The sequence below is a fragment of the Triturus cristatus genome, chromosome 2_1, assembly GCF_964204655.1.
Source record: "Triturus cristatus chromosome 2_1, aTriCri1.1, whole genome shotgun sequence".
In the NCBI taxonomy this organism is placed as follows: Eukaryota; Metazoa; Chordata; class Amphibia; order Caudata; family Salamandridae; genus Triturus; species Triturus cristatus.
Window position 1 is genome coordinate 239,159,302 of NC_140581.1, and position 17,661 is coordinate 239,176,962.

General features: G+C 47.4%; 1 protein-coding gene across 9 annotated transcripts in view; it reads right to left on the reverse strand.

Annotated features, from left to right (window-relative positions):
- Positions 1–17,661, reverse strand: part of ZFR (zinc finger RNA binding protein) — a 526,018-nt gene that overhangs the window by 140,060 nt on the left and 368,297 nt on the right. For 7 of the 9 annotated variants that reach the window (XM_085630635.1, XM_085630685.1, XM_085630677.1 and 4 more), the window contains 3 exons: positions 16,746–16,887; positions 13,384–13,481; positions 12,500–12,595 (listed from right to left, as the gene is read on the reverse strand). In XM_085630635.1, the coding sequence (XP_085486761.1) occupies positions 12,500–12,595; positions 13,384–13,481; positions 16,746–16,887 (336 nt within the window). The remainder of the gene's footprint in view (positions 1–12,499; positions 12,596–13,383; positions 13,482–16,745; positions 16,888–17,661) is intronic. The other 2 variants (XR_014970026.1, XR_014970025.1) reach the window with 1 other exon arrangement.

Below are 17,661 nucleotides of genomic sequence, written 5' to 3' on the forward strand. Positions count from 1 at the left end.
ATGGTACGATTTTAAAAGAATATTTCAAATTTGCAAAAGTAGACACTTGGAAGAAATTTCACAGAAAAGCAGACAATGGTTTCCTATGGGAGAAAAATGAGTTAGAGGTAAGTATAGTTGTGAACACTTTTCAGAGTCAGGGCTGGGCACCAAGATCCAGCACTGGGAGCTCACCTAGGAGCAGGTGAGTAAATTCGTTTTTGTCACTTGGCTGATTTTTGGTGAATTTTTGCAGTTTTGAAAAGTTCACACTTAGAAGATTTTTGAAGAAAAAGCCAGTCAATGTTACCCTATGAGGAAAATGAAGTTAGCGGTTTAAGGGTAAGTACTCGACTGGCAGAGTTGAAATTCCGGGCATGGACTCAGGGGTCCCCCAGTGTCAGGTAGGTACAGTTGGTTCACCCTCAGCGGTTTCAGGACGGCCGGGTGCAGAGAGAGTTGGGCCCAATGTTATCCTATGAGGGATAGGGGGGCCTTGGTTGGTGGCTGCTGTCTGGCAAGCCACGCGGCTGTGGGAGCTGGGCTCCTGGTCACTTACTCAGGGCAAGTGGGGAAGTAGGTTAGTGTAGAGAGGGCACTGCCAGGGCCACTCGGGCGGCTGGGTGCAGGGTGCTTTTGAGCCTTAGGGCGCTCAATGGAAATCAATGGGAATGTTCCGGTTTGGAAAGAGGCTGCAGGCTCGGGGACGAGGATGTTTCAGGTGCCACCACCACTTCGAGAGGTAAGTTGGGTAGTTGTAGGTTAGGTGGGTACCCCGGGATTGGGCACAGGGGGTCGCAGGGCGCCGGGTGCAGGGGTGCCTTTTGACGTCGGGAATCTTACCCTCTGGTTGATCGCGGCTGGGGTGGCACTTGGTTCTGAGGCTGCAGGCTTTTTCCGGGATGTCAAGGGGGGTCCTTGGGTGCCGGACTCTGGGTCACAGTCGCCGTGGGGTCGTCCTCTGGGTCTTTGTCCACTCCGGCACTGGCCAGGCTTGGCTGGTGCAGAGTGTGTTGGGTCCGCGGTCCCGGGCTGGTGCCAGGGATAGCAAATAGGTTTCTTGAGTAGAGCCTCTACTCGTGGGAGTCCCAGGGGCTTAGAGCTAAAAGGTAGCCAGGTCCTCCGGGGTTGGTGAGGTTGCTGGCCACGAGGGATGCCGCGCTGGTGCAGGTTCGAGAGTCGACAGGCCGGTAGGGCTGGGGCCAAAGCAGTTGGTGTCTTCTTCTCTTTTTAGCAGCTGCAGGGCAGGTCTTTGTTCTTCTTGCTCTTCTTGTCGTTTTCTATCTGGAATCTAAGGAAGGAAGGTTCAGGGTGCCCCTAAATACTAGATTTAGGGGCGTTACAGGTAGGTGAAGGCCAGGGACCAATGGGTCCTTGTCCTGGGGTGGGTACACCCCCTATCCTGCCTCTCTCCTGTGGGAGGGGGGCAGTAGCCTAATCCTGATAGGGTAGGGCCTCCCATCTTCAAGATGGCGAGAGCCCGGAGATGTGCTTCACCTCGCCTCCCCCACCTGAGGGGTGGGGTGGGCAGGCTGGCACATCCCCTGTCCTTGTATGGGGTTTCCGGCCAAGCTTCCCGCCAGAGTGGGGGGTTTCAGTGGCCTGGGGAAACTCCAAATGGCGGCATGCCTTTGAAGCTTCCCTTTGCTCATCCTGGGGGAGGAGATTTCTCACCTCTCCCAGGATGTGCATTGTTGCAGGCCCGGGAGAGCAGGGGCTCTCCCACCCAGGGGTCCAGCAACGTGTCTGCTGTGTGGCAGCCTGGGCAGCCTCAGAGCAGACGTGGATTGCAAGTTAGCTGTAAGGGGGCATCTTCTAAGATGCCCTCTGGGGTGCTTAGTACATTAAATCCTACACTGGCATCAGTGTGGGTTCAATGTGCTGAGAAGTTTGATACCAAACTTCCCAGGCTTCAGTGTTGCCAATATGGTGCTGTGGAGCTCGTGTTTGACAAGCTCTCAGCACCATGTATTCTTAAATGACAGCACTGCACTTACAGTGCCCAGGAATGGACCCGGGTACTGTAGGGGCACAGGGCTCCTGCTCCGGTGCCCACACCATAGGCGTAATGCACCCAGCTAGAGGGGTGGCTGACATATGCCTTGGCAGTGTAGGTGATGGGCATGGTACACAGTGATGTGTGCCATGTCGACTCTTTGTTTTGTCCTGCACCCAGACACTCAGCCTGCAAGGGCAGTGTGTGTGTAAGGGTACAGGGCCTCTGAGGGTGGCACAATGAGTGCTGCAGCCCTTAGAGGCCTTCCCTGGTCACAAGGCCCTGGGTACCTAGGGTGCCATTTACTAGGGGCTGACATGTGGCTAGGGTTTGCCAATTTGGAGTTTGTGTGGTTTAAGGAAGGAACATAGGCCCTGGGCACCTGATTGGCAGGAACCCAGGGTACACTCAATCGAAGTACATTCAGCAATTTAGCAAAGAGTGGGGGCATACCATGCAAGAAAGATGGCACTTTCTCACAGTACTCAAGAAACCGTACCGTGTCTATGCCTTCCGCCCTCTCCGGCACTCCCACTATTTGTAAGTTATTTCTACGGGATCTGCCGTCACTGTTTTCAGCCCTTGCCTCTAGGACCTTGATCCTGGTTTCCACCGCACCGAGTGATTTTTGTAGCGTATTCACCACTTCAGGGAGGTCAGTGAGTGATTTTTCCGTGATTACGTCACGCTCCTTAAGTTTGCGGTGATCATCTTTCAGCAGACTTAGATCTGTCCCTATTGCGTCAATTTCCGCCTCCAACACCTCTCTGGAGGCCGTGATGGCCTGCATGATGTCCGCCAGAGTAAGCCTCGTGGGAGCGGCATCCTTTCCCGCCTCCACGGTCTTATCGTCATAGTCTGTCTGGGTTCTAGTGCCCCTCGTACTAAGGGTGCTATATGCCTTTTTCTTGGGTACTTTCCCCATCTTCTTCGTAAATTTCTTGCTCTTCGTGTACCGGGCTACTCAACTTATGTGGTGGCCAGGCTATGCTCTCTGCCTTTTCGTGCGTTAACTGCACTAGTTTCAGTGTGGGCTGCCGGTGGGTGGTTCAGTTAAATATCACAGTCACTCGTGCCAACCAAGGCCGGCGTCGCCTCTCGCCAGGTTCCAGGTCTGTGGGTCACACTGCTCCTTTAGCATTACCTCCTCTATTCCTCCCAGTAAGTTGCCTCTAAGCTTGCGCAGTACGCTTTGTCACCTTGTCACCACCTCCTTGTGCCCTTACTGAGAGTCTCACCTGCGCTCCAATGGTTCAGTGGGGGGCCCCTGACCGGACCTCACGCAGCCCCTCTCCAATGTGTTGATGAACTTACTCACTGTGCTCCACGTATCTAGGTGCGTGCCAGCCTGGTGTCCCCTGGGCCTTGTCCTTGCCAGCTTCACTGGACTCTGGTTGATTTATAGACTCATGTTCGTGCAGCGGTAGTTTTCTCCTGCAGGGCCACAGTAGATACACCTCCCAATTCACCATGTTCCAGAATAATTATTGCATATCGCAGCAGCTCGGCCCCAGCAGGGGCTCTCCTGCAGTCTTCCTGGCCCTATCCACTCCAGGGCCTTTCCTCAGTGCCCAGTTCCTCGCCAAGCGATCCTCCGATTCCACTAAGGGCGCTCAAGCCTCCGTGAGCCCCCGGGGCACGCCTCCTCTCTGCAGCGACCAGTTGAAGTCGCCCGCCCCCAATGAGGCAGGCCAATCTGCAAGCCTCCACGGTGCCCACAAGGCCCGCGCAACGAGGTCTATCCGGACCCTGTTCGTGCCACCCTGCGATGCAGGCAATTCAGCTCTGGGGCCCATCCTCTGCCGCCGGGCGCTACCGCTCGCCCCAGGGACCTCCAACGATCGCTTCTCAGGCCGCTCCCAGCTTCCCACTGTACCAGGGTCCGTCCAGCTACCTCGTGGCCGCCATTTTGAGTCCTTCGGCGCTGATCTGCATCGGGTCAATTGTCGGCAATTTCACCTCCGCTTAGGGTCCGATGAGGATCGTCCCTCAGATCGGAGTGACTCAGGGATGTTCCGCCATGCAGATATGTAAAAATAAATGTGCCCAGGGCTCAGGATGACTGTAGACGGGGGATACGGCGGACAGAGCTCCGGAGTCCGCTCCTGCTCACAGCGGCGCCAGGCCACGCCCCAGCTTTTTGTGCATCTTTAGTGGCTTCCAAGTACGCTTGCGTGTTGGAGATGGGGCTTGGCCAGATTGACTGAGAATCCAAGGTCGTGGAGCAGCTGCACTGTTTTGTGAGTATGTCGTAGACAGTTTGCATGCAAGCTTGCTTTTATGAGCCAGTCGTCTAAGTATGGGAAGAGGTGAATGTGTTCTCTTCGTAAATGAGCTTCGACTACTGCCAGGAATTTGGTGAAAACCCTGGGAGCAGTAGCGACTCCAAATGGGAGTACTTTGAATTGGTAACGTTGCCCCCTACCACAAACCTGAGGTATTTGCGGTGAGCGGGGTGCATTGGGCTGTGGAAGTAGGCGTCCTTTAAAGCTAAGGTTGACAGAAAGTCGCCTTATTGAAGGAGCGGGAGTACTTGTTGGAGTTTCACCATATGAAAGTGGTCCGATTGGATGTATAGATTCAGGTCCCTGAGGTCCAGTATAGGTCTGAGAGTGTCCTCTTTCTTGGGAATTAAGAAGTAAAGGGAGTATACATCCGTTCCTGGATATTGTAATGGGACTGGTTCTATAGCTCCTTTTTGTAACAGAAATAGAACTTCTTGGTTGAGAAGGTTGAGATGTTCTCGTGAGATTGCATGTTATCTTGGAGGAATGTTTGGGGGAGTGTCTAAGTTCCAGGCAATAACCATATTGGATAATTTGTAAGACCCATCTGTCTGAGGCGATTGTATTCCAGATGGGTAGAAACTGGGAGAGACGTCCCCCGACATGAGGGCTATGATCGGGGGTAGAGGAAGGAGGTCACCGTTTGGTGTTTGCAGGGGGAAATGCGTGTTGAGTTGCCTCTGCCTCTTCCCTTACCGTTGTTACCTCTAAATCCTCCTCTAAAGTAACCTCTTGACGAGGGCGACTGACGATTGCCCTTGTAAGAGGAGGAGGGATTCTCTGATGTAGTGTTTTTGGAGCCACCCCCGTAAAAGGAGCGACAAAAGGATCCCCGATTGGAAGGGAACTGTAAAGCTCCCATGGATTTTACGATCTGTGTCTTTTTTCATCTTCTCTAGAGAAGTGTCCCCTGTAGGGCCGAATAGGTGTGCTTTATTAAAGGGATGTTTCAGAATAGAGGCTTGGACCGCGGGTTTGAACCCAGAAATTCTGAGCCAAGCATGTCTGCGTAGCAACACACTGGTGTTGACCGCGCAGACTGCTAGGTCTGCTGCGTCTAAGGGGCACCTAATAGACGTATTGGCAATTAATTTCCCCTCTTGATTTAGGTCATTAGCTTTGGCTTTGTACTCGTCTGGTAAAAAACTGCATTAATTTTTCTAGCTCATCATAATGAGCTCTGTCGTAGCGAGCTAAGAGAGCGTGTGCATTTAAAATTCGCCAGTGGTTGGCTGCTTGTGATGCTATTCTTTTGCCCGAGGCACCAATTAATTTGGACTCCTTTTCAGGAGGACGGGCATCTCTGAGTTTGCGAGCATTGGAGACTACAAGGGAGTCTAATGGAAGTTGACCTCTGATGTAAGTGGGGTCAGTAGGTGCTGGTGTGTACTCTCTCAATTCTTGGCGTGATAATTCATGCCCGCACAGGATCTTTAAAAATCTCGTCAGTATGTTTAAGCATTCCCTTAAGAATAGGCAGGGTCTGTGTAGATCTCTGAAAGGAACTTAAGGTCTCAAATAGAAAATCCTCTTCAAGAGCCTCTTTATGTAATTCCATCCCATAGTATTGAGCAGCCCTATTAAGTAGCTCTATATACCCTATGCTGTCATCAGGTGGTGATGGTCTGGATGGGGATAGATGTGGATCATTGTGTGTGATCTGATCTGTATTATAGTCCTCCCAGGGTAATTAGTGTACTGTGGTGCATCTTCATCTCCATCCCCTTCATCTTGTATACCAGGTGATTGAGGTGGTGGGAAATTTGTGGATGTGATGAGCAAATTTGGGTCAATTGGTGAAGGAGGTGTAATGGGAGGAGGAGAAGGGTTAGTACCCACATTCTTGTGTTTTAAAGGAATGTGGTGGTCTTCTTGTAAGCTCATTTTCCTTTTCTCTGGCGGATTCACATGAATATGTCCAGTATCTGGATGGATAACCAGTTGATTTTGTTTCGGATCTGTGTTTGCAGGCAGAACGTCAAAACGAGGCTCTTCAGATGGAACAGTTGTTTCCAGTTTGGGTGCAGTACTTTTCGGCATCGAAAGTTTTGGCTCTGAAGCTTTAGGCTCTGAAGATTTACTCTTCGGTAGAGAGGGAATGGCCATGACGACGTGCTTCGATTTCGGTGCCAAAGGTTTCGGTACGGCATCGACATGGGGCCAACTCGATACCGAGCCTAAGGTCTTGATTTGTGTTTCAGTGCCAGGCCGGAGGGTGGGGTGTCTGAAACTTTCTCTGTGTGGACCTTGGCCTGAGGGCAGAGGAATGACCGGAGCCTTTCTCTTCAACAAATGTTGGGGCAGGAGTATGTCTGTACTCTGACCCGTTACACTTACCCGGTGTTACTTATTCTTGTTCTTTCATGTTGGAGTCGGCTTCCGACACGGAGATGTGTTGCCCTTCTTCAGCTCCTTGTACGTGGAATTCTTCCCAGTCAGAATCTTCACCGAAGATGTCAGGTGCTTAGCGTTTTGTTGGTGCATTTCGTGACGTCGAGGCAGACTGTCGCAGAGCGTATTCTTGGATCGAAATGATCAACACGCGTCAAAGTCTTGTTCGTTGCGTCCGGGGATAGACAGATTGCACACTTCGTGCAAGTCGGTGCGTGGAAACAGAGCAACACACGGGACAGAATTTGAACGGAGTCCGTTCCATCGAACGCTAGCGAGCCCCCCACAGATCTTCCGATCGAAGACTTAGACTCGAAATGATACGCGGAGAGTTGGAAATGCGATCGAAAAACAATACCGTAGAGGGTATTGGACTGCGCGTCGAGGGGAACCGGAGAAAGTGTCGAACCAGAGCGCCACAATTCACATCATAGCAGAAAAAAAACAATCTAACAGTGGAGTCGATGCCCATGCGCACTATCACCGAAAGGAGGAATCACCTACCTTGTGACTGGAAAAGACTTCTTCAAAGAAAAACAAATTGCAAACATCTGGACCAAACACTAGATGGCAGACTATGCAAAGCATGTGATCTACAGCTCACATGCCTCGAACGTAGTGTTAACGGTTAGCAGGTAAGTACTTTGTTGTGGGAGTTGGTATTCTGGGGTTAGACTCAGGGGGTCCCCCAGGGTCAAGGATGCACTAGTTACACACTCAGCGGCACTAGGGTGGCCGGGTGCTGAGGCCCAATGTTATCCAATGGGGGATAGGGGACCTCCGGTTAGTGGCTGCTGACAAGCAAGCCCCTGGGTTGTGGGAGCACAGCTACTGGACTTGAGCACAGAGTAAATGGGGGTTGAGGCCAGCACAAAGGATGAACCCTCAGCGAAACTGGGGCGGCCAGGTGCAGAGTGCTGTTTCGGCGCAGGGTGCCCTGTAGCTTTCGATGGGGAGTTTCCGGTTTGCAAAAGCACTGCAGGCTCGGGGAAAAAAAAGTCTTCTGGGTGCGACCACCATTTGAAGAGCTAAGTTGGGATTGCTGGGGGCTGGTTAGGCACCGTCGGTTGGGCCACCAAAGGCCGTGGGGCGTCTGGTGCAGGGGTGTGTTTTAGGGTCAGATCTTCTTACCAGCACCTGGACGTGGTTGGAGGGACCTTCCGGTTAGGCTGCAGGCGGTGGCTGGAGGCTTGAGGCAGGTCAGGGGTCACTGGATCTCGGATCAGAATCGCCGGGAAGACCTCCTCTTGGTGTTGGGCCCCTCGAACTCGGGCCATGGGTGCCGGGTGCAGAGTGCTGCAGACCCACGGATTCTTGCGAAGTTGGAGCCTGTTTGAACAAATGCGGTGTTCACGGGAGACAGAGTCTTTGGGATGGAAGGCAGGCAAGTCCTCCGGGTTTCTCGAGTTTGCTGGCTGCCGGACACATCGGGATGTCGCTGGAGCAAGTTCGAGGTGGGGACAGACCGATAGGGCTGGGGCCAAATCAGTGGGCGTCGTCCTCTTGTCCGCTTCGGCACAGCTGTTCGGTCCTTCTTTTCTTCTTCTGGTTCCTTGTCTAAGGAAGCAAGGTTTAGGGGTGCCCCTAAATACTAGCTTTAGGGTCATTACGGGTAGGTAAAAAGGTTGGGACCAATTGGTACCTTCCCTGGGGTGGGTATACCCTCTATTATGCCATCCTCCAGTGGGAGGGGGGCATAAGCCTTTCCCTGGTTGGCTGGGTCACCATCATCAGCAAGATGCTTCACCTCGCCTCCCCCACCTGAGAGGTGAAGTTGGAAGAGATGGACACCTCTCTTCCTCGCTTGTTTTTCCCGCCGGTTCTCCCGCCCAAAGTGGGGGACAGAACCAGCGGGGATCACTTGCTGAAATCAGCAAGTGGCAAGGGGAAGCTCACAAAGGCAGCAAGCCTTTGATGCTAATCCTTCGTGGACCCTGCCCATCCATTTCAGGACACTAGTGGTAGGTCGTTTTTCAGGGGGCATCTCCAAAATGCACCCTGTGTGCATTTTTTATTAAATCCCACACAGGCATCAGTGTGGGTTCAATGTGCTGAGAAGTTTGATAAACTTCCCAGTTTTCAGTGAGGCCATTATGGTGCTGTGGAGTTCGTAATGACAGACTCCCAGCACCATATACTCCTAATGGCAGAACTGCACTTACAATGTCTAAGAATGGACTTGTCACTGTAGGGGTACAGGGCTCATGCACCTGTACCCTCACCACTGGTATAGTGTACCCACCTAGAGGAGTGACTGATCTATACCAGGGCAATGGGTTGTAGGAATGGCACACAGGCATGTGTGCCATGTTGACTCTTCACTTTGTTATACACCAAAACATGCAGTCTGCAAAGGCAGTGTGTGAGTGTAATGGTACAGGGCCTCGAAGGGTGACCCAATAAGTGCTGAAGTCCTTCGAGGTCTTCTCTGGTCACAGTGCCCTGGGTACCTGTGGTACCATTTACCAGGGGCTGACATGTGGCTAGAGATGCCAATTGGGTTTAGGCTTCAATGCAGTTTTAGGGAAGGAACATAGGCCCTGAGTACCTGATTAGCAGGAGCCCAGGGCACACTCAAAGATCATCAGCCATTCAGCAAAAAGTGGGGGCATACAATGCCAAGAAAGAGGACACTTTCTCACACCTGGCACCCAGGCAGTGTACCATGTCGACTTTTTTCATTTTTGTATGGACCAAGCCATGCATGCTGCAGTTTGCATCGCCTAGGTGAGGGGTACATAGCGGTCCCTGTTCAGTCCCAATGCCCTTAGTACCCAGGTACCCTTTACAAAGGACTGACAGGGGGCCTGAAGTGCTAATTGTGTTAACGTTTTTAGGACAAAAGCACTGGCATAGGGGACCTGGTTGACCGACACCTTGTGCACTACATTCAAAATTACATAATTTTCCAGGCATTAAGTGGAGGCTAACCATGTCAAAAGAGGCACTTTCTCACATAGCCCCTGTAGAGAGCTCAGGGATGTTTTCTTTGCATGTTAGTAGCAAAATGTGCTAGGACATGAATCCGCTGTTACCAAAGTCTTTTCTGAGGAAACCAGAAACAAACATCCACAGAAATCACAAAGTCCAATTGTAAGAAGCTGGTTCAGTATACAATATATCAAAAAAAGATATAGTGTGCACAGAGTCCATTAAGTCCCCAAAGGCATAGCAGAGGATAAAGTAGATAATACCTTACGTTCAATTTAATGGTAACTGGGCTGAGCAGTTAGGTTTTTCAGAGGGTAGTGTGAATGTATTTGTTTTACACACTCATACAAGACAGGAACACATAACACAATGACTAACTCCAGGCCAATGTTTATAAAGATATTACTTTAGTTACTTGTGTTTTAGGAACCAAGTGGAACTCAGGTAAAGACACCAGGGGTACACCCTCAGCGGCACAGGGGCAGCCGGGTGCAGAGGTCAAAGGGGGTGCCGGGTACACAACAAGGGGACACTGGGGGGGCAGTAGAGAGGGGGCGATACAGCAGAGCAACGGTTGCAGGTAAGGACCCGCAGTTTCAGGGCAAGGGCCCTGGGTTCATAGAAGAACACAAATGGGACCACAAGTTGGCACCGATAGCTCACCTACAGCAACACACGAGCGGCTAAGTGCAAGGTGCGAACAGAAGTCGAACTCCCAAAGGAAGTCAAAGAGGACCTTCGGTTGAGGAAAAAGGCTGCACGCTCGGACTAGAAGGCTGGCTGAAGGGAACCAACGACTGTAAGGTAAGTTGGATAGTTGCTGGACACCAGGATACTGGTGGCTGCGGGTGCAGGGTTGTCTTTCAGCGTTTGGTTTTGTGCACTGGATCCAATCGCACTCAGGGGGACCCTTCAAGATGAGGCTGCAGACATCATTAGGAAGCTCAGGAGAGGTCGTTCAATGCTGGATCCAAGGTCAGAATCGCAGGGGAGACGTCACTGGATCAGTGGTCCACCTGGACTCAGGCCAAGAGCGATGGGTGCAGAGAAACAAGAACTCGCGGTTCCAGGAGGCACTGGAGTCATTGATGGAGGTTTCTTTTGCTGGACAAATCCAGTGTCCTTGGGAGAAGAGTCTTTATTGAAGGCAGGTCAGGTCTCTGAAGTTGCTGGAGAGTTGTTGGGCGGGGGACAGGCCAATTTCTGTGAGCAGGGTCGCTGGAGGAGGAGACAGGCCGGTAGGGCTTGGGCAGTCTCAGTTGTCTTCTCCATTGCTGCACAGCTTTTTGATCCTTTTTTGTAGGTCGTCGAATCCGAGGAACATGGTTCGGGGGAGCCCTTAAATAGTAAATTTTAGAGCGTTACTGAGGTTGGCTACTGTCCCCTAGGGTGACTACACTCTTTAGGGACCCGCTCCGTTTGGGGAGAGGGGCACATCGCTATTCCTATTGGTCCCAATTTTCTAAATCAAGATGGGGAATTCTGAAGATAGGGGTTCACCTCAGCACCTGACCAACCCTAGAGGTGTGCCAAGCCAAGGTGGACACTCCTACTCTGCTTATAAATTTTACCGCCCGTCCTGCTGCCAAAATTGGGGTTAGGACAGGGGGCGGGGACATCTCCACTAGTTGGAGCTGCCCAAAACCCAGTAACACCAGGTGAGTGCCTTTGGGGCCCACTGCCAAGTGCCGCTGATCCTGCAAGGGGGAGGTGTGAAGTACCTCCACTGAGAGCAGACTTTGTTTCTGACCTCTGAGAGCACAAAATCTCTCACCCCATGTGGTAGAAACCTATCTGGTGCCAGCTGGCAGGCAGAGTCCAGTCAGCAAATACACTAGAAGCAGATCGTTTTTCAGAGGGCATCTCCAAGATGCCCTCGGAGTGCATTTTATAATAAAATTCAACACTGGCATCAGTGTGGGTTTATTATGCTGAGAATTTTGATACCAAACTTCAGTCTTCAGTAAAGCCATCATGGAGCTGTGGACTTCGTCTTGACAAACTCCCAGCCCATGTACTCAAAATGGCTTCACTGCACATACAGAGCCCAAGAAGGGACTCACACTGTAGGGGCATATTGCTCATGCAGCTATGCCCTCACTTGTGGTATAGTGCACCCTGCCGTAGGGCTGTAAGGCCTGCCAGACGGGTGACTTACCTAGGTCACAGGCAGTGGTGGGTAGGCATGGGACCCAGGAATGTGAGCCATGTCGACTTTTTTTAGTTTAGCTACACCACAGCACATAGCCTGCAATAGCAGAGTATGTGTTTGGTGCTGGGCCCTCTAGGGTGGCACAATACATGCTGCAGCCCTAAGGGACCCTCTCTGGTACAAAGCCCTTGGTACTATTGGTACCTTTTGCAAGGGACTTGTATGTGGGCCAGAGGTGTGCCAATTGTGGGAGCAATGGTACAGGGCTGGGAAAGAACACAGTTGCTGGGGCCTGGTTACCAGGGTCTCAGCACACACTCAGTCAAGTTCACATCAGATATCAGGCACAACGTTAAGGGGTAACCATGCAAAAAGGGCCACAGTCCTACACTTATGGTGAAGTCTGATGTTTCACTACAGTTTTGTACTTGCTGAGGAGCCCAAGCAGAAGGCTTTGATAGAGGGGTATCTGTGAGATGAAACACAAACCCAGATATTGACAGCAACTAACATGAGATTGTCTGGGTATATCCAAATGATGACGAGAATTGACCCATTTCCTTCTATCCTGGTTGGTAAAAACTGATGCTGGGGTTGCAGATGTGAGATTTCTCCCAGCTACATGTTGCGTTCTCAAGCAGGCGGCGTGAATACAGCTATTTGGTAAATACGGAAGCAGGATGTGGTTTTATCAACACAAAGATTATCTTTTTAAACTGACTTGTGGCAACAGTTCAATTAACGGCCAACAACAAGTTTACTTACCCAGCTTGGGAAGTCGGACCAGGTTGGAACCCGTAGGCAGAGGTCACGAATAATACGGATGATAATCACACAGGACTGCAGACCATTTGCTCTAGCCTTAAGTGCAATACAAAATCAGATCCATTAATATTAGGAATGGAAACCAAATAAGGACTCTTTGAAAAGCTAAAACACCATTACTCAACTGAAGCTCAAATACAACAAACAAAGGACAGAAAATTTAAGCACAAGCTGCCATCATCAGCAGCAATGTATACCAGTGTTAGTATCCAAAGCAGGTAAAAAGTCAAAGTATACAAAATACACAAGCATCTTTTTACTTGATCATTTGTCGACTTTGACTTGGATTTCATTGAAAGAAAAAAAATCCATCTATATTAGAAAAAAAGAGGTGAAAATAATAAAAATGTATAGACACTGAAAGGTTGATCGCAGGTGTTTGGTTTTCACACAGTGTCTTTGCCAGAGAACAAAGTCACTGTAACCAAACAGTTGCATCTTATCTTTCATTCCCTATACACTGTTGAAAGAAACAGTAAAAGAAATCAGAAGCACAACAAAAAGCTGTCAACACATATTCCATTCATAAAAGCAAAGTTACTCTGCAGCCTTATGGAATATTACAGATTCACAGCACATTTTATGAGGTAGACATCAAATGTGAGCCAGCCTATAAATTAACATGTATTCAACGACCAGGAAAAAGTCAAATTGGCAACGAGCTGCTTACAGCAGATCTACAAAACTTAACTGTCAACAAGTTTTTGGTCATTCAAATTGTAATTATTACCACGGATACACGTGAGTGTATATTAAGCATTCATATTGCAAATTAACTTATCTCTCATAAGGCTACAAGAAGAAAGTAAAATGATGTTCCGAACCTGGAACCACTTAGCGTGGCGTAGAGCAGCCAGAGCGTCAAGGCATTTTTGCCTGTCCAAGACGTCCGGTGGGTCTTTCACCATACCCGAGGTTACATCTAAAATGGATTGAATTGGCAAAGTGCAGTGAGGAATGGGTGTTTGACCAGGTGAGCAAGACACTTCCTAAAACAGCTTCAATGTCACACATGCCATTTACTAGTTTATCATTTTGCGAACAGCAGACCAAAAAAAGACGTGCGTGCAACAAAGTCCCTCTGAATTACAACCAGAGCTCAATATGCAGCTCAAGAGCATTACAACAAATTTTTATCCGAATCATTTTAACAGTACAGCAGGTGCTGAAACTATTTCTCCAAGGAATGAAAGATGGCAAAAGTATCTAAAAGGAAGGATGGTTGGCCATAGTGCACAAGCACAGAGAACACAAGACAGAGGGCCAACAAAAATCCACTTGGGTGAGGTAGGATACAAATGTGCAAATAGGTGGCGGTGCATTTTTTCAATGTCCACATGTACTACAAAAAGGACATTTTTTGGGGTGTCAACCCAACAGAGTTCCTCATTGTAGTACAATTACTGTACAGTGGCAACTGAAGACTTAAGTCCTAATCCTGCCCACCCACTATAAACGCAGGCAAAGAAGGCACTATAACGTGATTTCTGTGGAGTCCTGCACTACTAATAATAAGTAACCATGCCAGAGCGGCTTTCCTCTAATTAGATTGAGTTTTTCCAAACGACTAACAGAACACTACAAAAGTGTTTAAAATGCATGCAAAGAGCAATCAAAGTACTGAAATGTGTATCCACACTGCATCCACCACATGGTATTGAAATGCCACGACACCTATTGCAATTCTTTGCAAAATTTTGTTCAATAAGATTTTCTTTTTGAGTGAAAAGACAGTAAAATTTGAGCTGTGGATTTTTGCACCCTTTTGAATTTGTGGATTAACCCCTTAAAAGCTACCTGACTGAAACCAAATACATAACCTAAATACCTATACCCTAAAATAAAACAATTTTACACAACATATGCAGAATCGACTGCCCTACTTAACTGTTGGGTAAAATAACCAGTATATAAGGGGTTAATCACTAGTTGAAAGATACGCTGCATTCACACTTTGTAGATAAAAAGTTAACAGGTATATGGAGTTCAGCAGCTACAATCAGACAATCGATAGATTATCCAGTTAACTTTTATCAAGCTAGTGTGAAAACAGCTGAAATCTAGAAGAAAAAGAGACAGACAAAATTAAAGGGGGAAAAGGGACAGCAAATGCTAGGACTATGCAACCAAAACCCCTCCTAAACCAATATGGCAGGTGTGACAATGAGCTTTTGAAAACCCTGGTCAAAAATCCTTCCGATGTCTTGGCAGCAGTCCCTGACAGGATTCAAATCACTCTACCAGAAGGCTTTGAACAGGCGGTGAGACGCTATGGATAGAACAAAAAATAAACACACATTTGTCTTGCTGGGAGAAACGTCATTCCCTAGCAAGGGTTAAAGCACTTTGAACATAGCAAATTCCATGTTAATTGAGAAACGTCAGTGTCAAATGCACAATATTGCAGAGCAAAACTACTGTGCTAGCAACTGTTTCAGAATTTCATTAGATCACAATTCTTTTTTTTAAAGCTCTCGGTTATTGTTCTGAACTTGGAACCATTCATTCAATTGAGTATTACAGACAAGTTCTACTAGGTGCTGTAAATATGTTATTTTCACTGCACCAAATTTTCCAGCAAAGCCTTCCTAAACATCCTAAAATTAAATTAAAAAGAAAAAAAACATGAAACTCCCCCGAAGGCAGGTGTAGATCGTAAATCATATTAAGACACAGAGCATTAGGAACTGCAGCAAGAGAAACACATACATATTTGTTAAACTGTGAGAAAAGTAACACTTTTTTCACAAAGAAGCTGAAGGCAGAGTTTGGTACAATAATTTGCAGTTAAGATGTTCAACAAAATGATTGGCTTCAGCAAGTAGCTTTTCTGCACAACCATTTTATAGCTCCGTGTCTTTAGAGCGATGTCTATACTCTCGTTCTTACTTTCCCTAAGGGGAGTTCTCGAATCAAGGACTCCAAATTCTTTTAGGGTCAGAGAAAAACACACTTGTTTCCATTTGGGGGGGTATGACGTTCAGTTGATATATTTCAACACATATATACACTATAACATCTACAAGAATATTCTTGTGAAAAACAGGTGACAATTTCATTCAGATCAGTATAATTGTCATGGATTCTGAAATTATTTTTATATGAGTCACACCACCTTTAAATTTTAGGGCAATTTTGCCACTCAAATACAGACCCCAATAGCTTCTGGAAAGGGACCATACCCCCAAAACAATATATCTCTCTTGTCAAAGTGTAGGATGCAAGGTAACGCTTCTGACTTTCCGGAAGAAATTAAAGAATAAAAGCCAATTGATATACTAAATGAAATGTTTTCATTTCACGTATGGACATTGATAGGCAACATTAGATTTGCTACATGGTGCTAAGACAGACATGAGATTTATCGTTTTATCCTAAATACATCACTTAGAAAAATACGTGGTAGTTGAAATGTCCTACATACTTTTGGCTAGTCAAATCCATGTACTAATTCCAGCCAAGAAAATAGTATGCATGGAAACAAAGTACTTTTGTCTGACCCATACACCCGACATACCGTAGACACTGATCATGCGGTCACTGGTTTAAAGGTGTGCAACGTATTGCAGACTAGACCCTAGAGCAACCCTGCTGGCACTAGAATTATAGTATTCTGTAGATGCAAACAGACCGAAATGCTCCACGTCTATTTTAATAACTAGGCATGTATTTATCGTGCACTCCTTTCAGAGAGTACTTAATTTATTAACAGAAAATTAGAAAGTGTCACTCCAAGAACTCGTTTTGTCAGGAGAGGACATATGAGCAGGAAGCAACCTTGGAGAACCAAATGTTTTTAAACGTAGTTCCATATAAAAGCCCAAAAATGTTTTATACTTTCCACAAGTTAAGTTACCTAGAAAACCAATTATTAACTTCAAAGTAGCAGTTTTATCTTTCCAGAGTGTAGCTGTATTTGTAAAATATACCTGCGGATATTTGTTATATATTTCCTCTTTGGTTTTCTAAATAACTGCACTTGGCGTGTTGGAAAAAATGATGCCCATTTACATGAAAAGAAAAAAAAAACATTCAAATGAAACAAACTGACTGAAAGTGTATTTTACATCAAATAAGGAAGCCGAGTAAAGAGATATTGTGCCAGCATGTTGACTTTCAGGACTCATTCTTAAAACTGGTATAAATAAACAAACACAAATAAACATTGCGCTAGTATTTTTCCAACCTCCATCCTTCATGTTCTCTTCCCTAATGACCGGAGATGTCAGCGTGATGGTAACTTGCATTTTTGGTTCAACACAAGAGCTGAGAAGGATTGCTGCTTCTGGTACATCACATTTAATTTCATACTTCTCGGGGCTTATAACCTAGTAGAACGAAAACGGTTATATTATAGAAAGCGTAGGAAACGTGTGGCAAATGAATGTGTAACGGTCAAAATATCATCACTAAGGTAAGGATGTTTAAAACGTTTACTAGCCAGTTGAATTCTTCAGACAATATACATTTTAACTTACAATTGATATTCTGCAATATTTCTTTACATTGAAAATGGTTAATGAGACAGTCTCTCTCTCACTCTTTGGATACCAACACCAGAGGTACGCAAAGGATAAAATAAAATTACCTTTATCCTGACAGTCACACTTAGTTCATAAGCTCTTTCACACTTAGGTGAAGGTAACCCTGGACCCTAGGTGCCGGACTGGAGACTCCTCCTACAGTGGGTTTAGATCTTTGCCTTGCTGTATGAAGCTGGCTCTGTATATACTATACCAAAATGAGGTATAGAGTGCTGGACCAGCGGAACCCCAAAGGTAGGCAGCGGTAAAAGTAGATAGCACCTTACTCTCTATTTGTGGTAGTGTGGGCGAGCAGTAAGGCTTTATCAGAGGGTAGTGTTAAGCATTTGATGTACACACTCAATCAGCAAATGATGTCACACGTTCAAAGACTGAACTCAGACCAATTTGATTTGTATAAAAATATTCAGTTATTTTATTTCTAGAACCAAGCCAAGCCTAAACAAAATGTCGAAATTACTTTTCGGATTACTTTAAGTTACTTTTTCTACTCAGTGTGATATGCCTAGATATCACACTTGGACATTTCCTAGAGAAACGCGAAGTAAAATCAGTTTT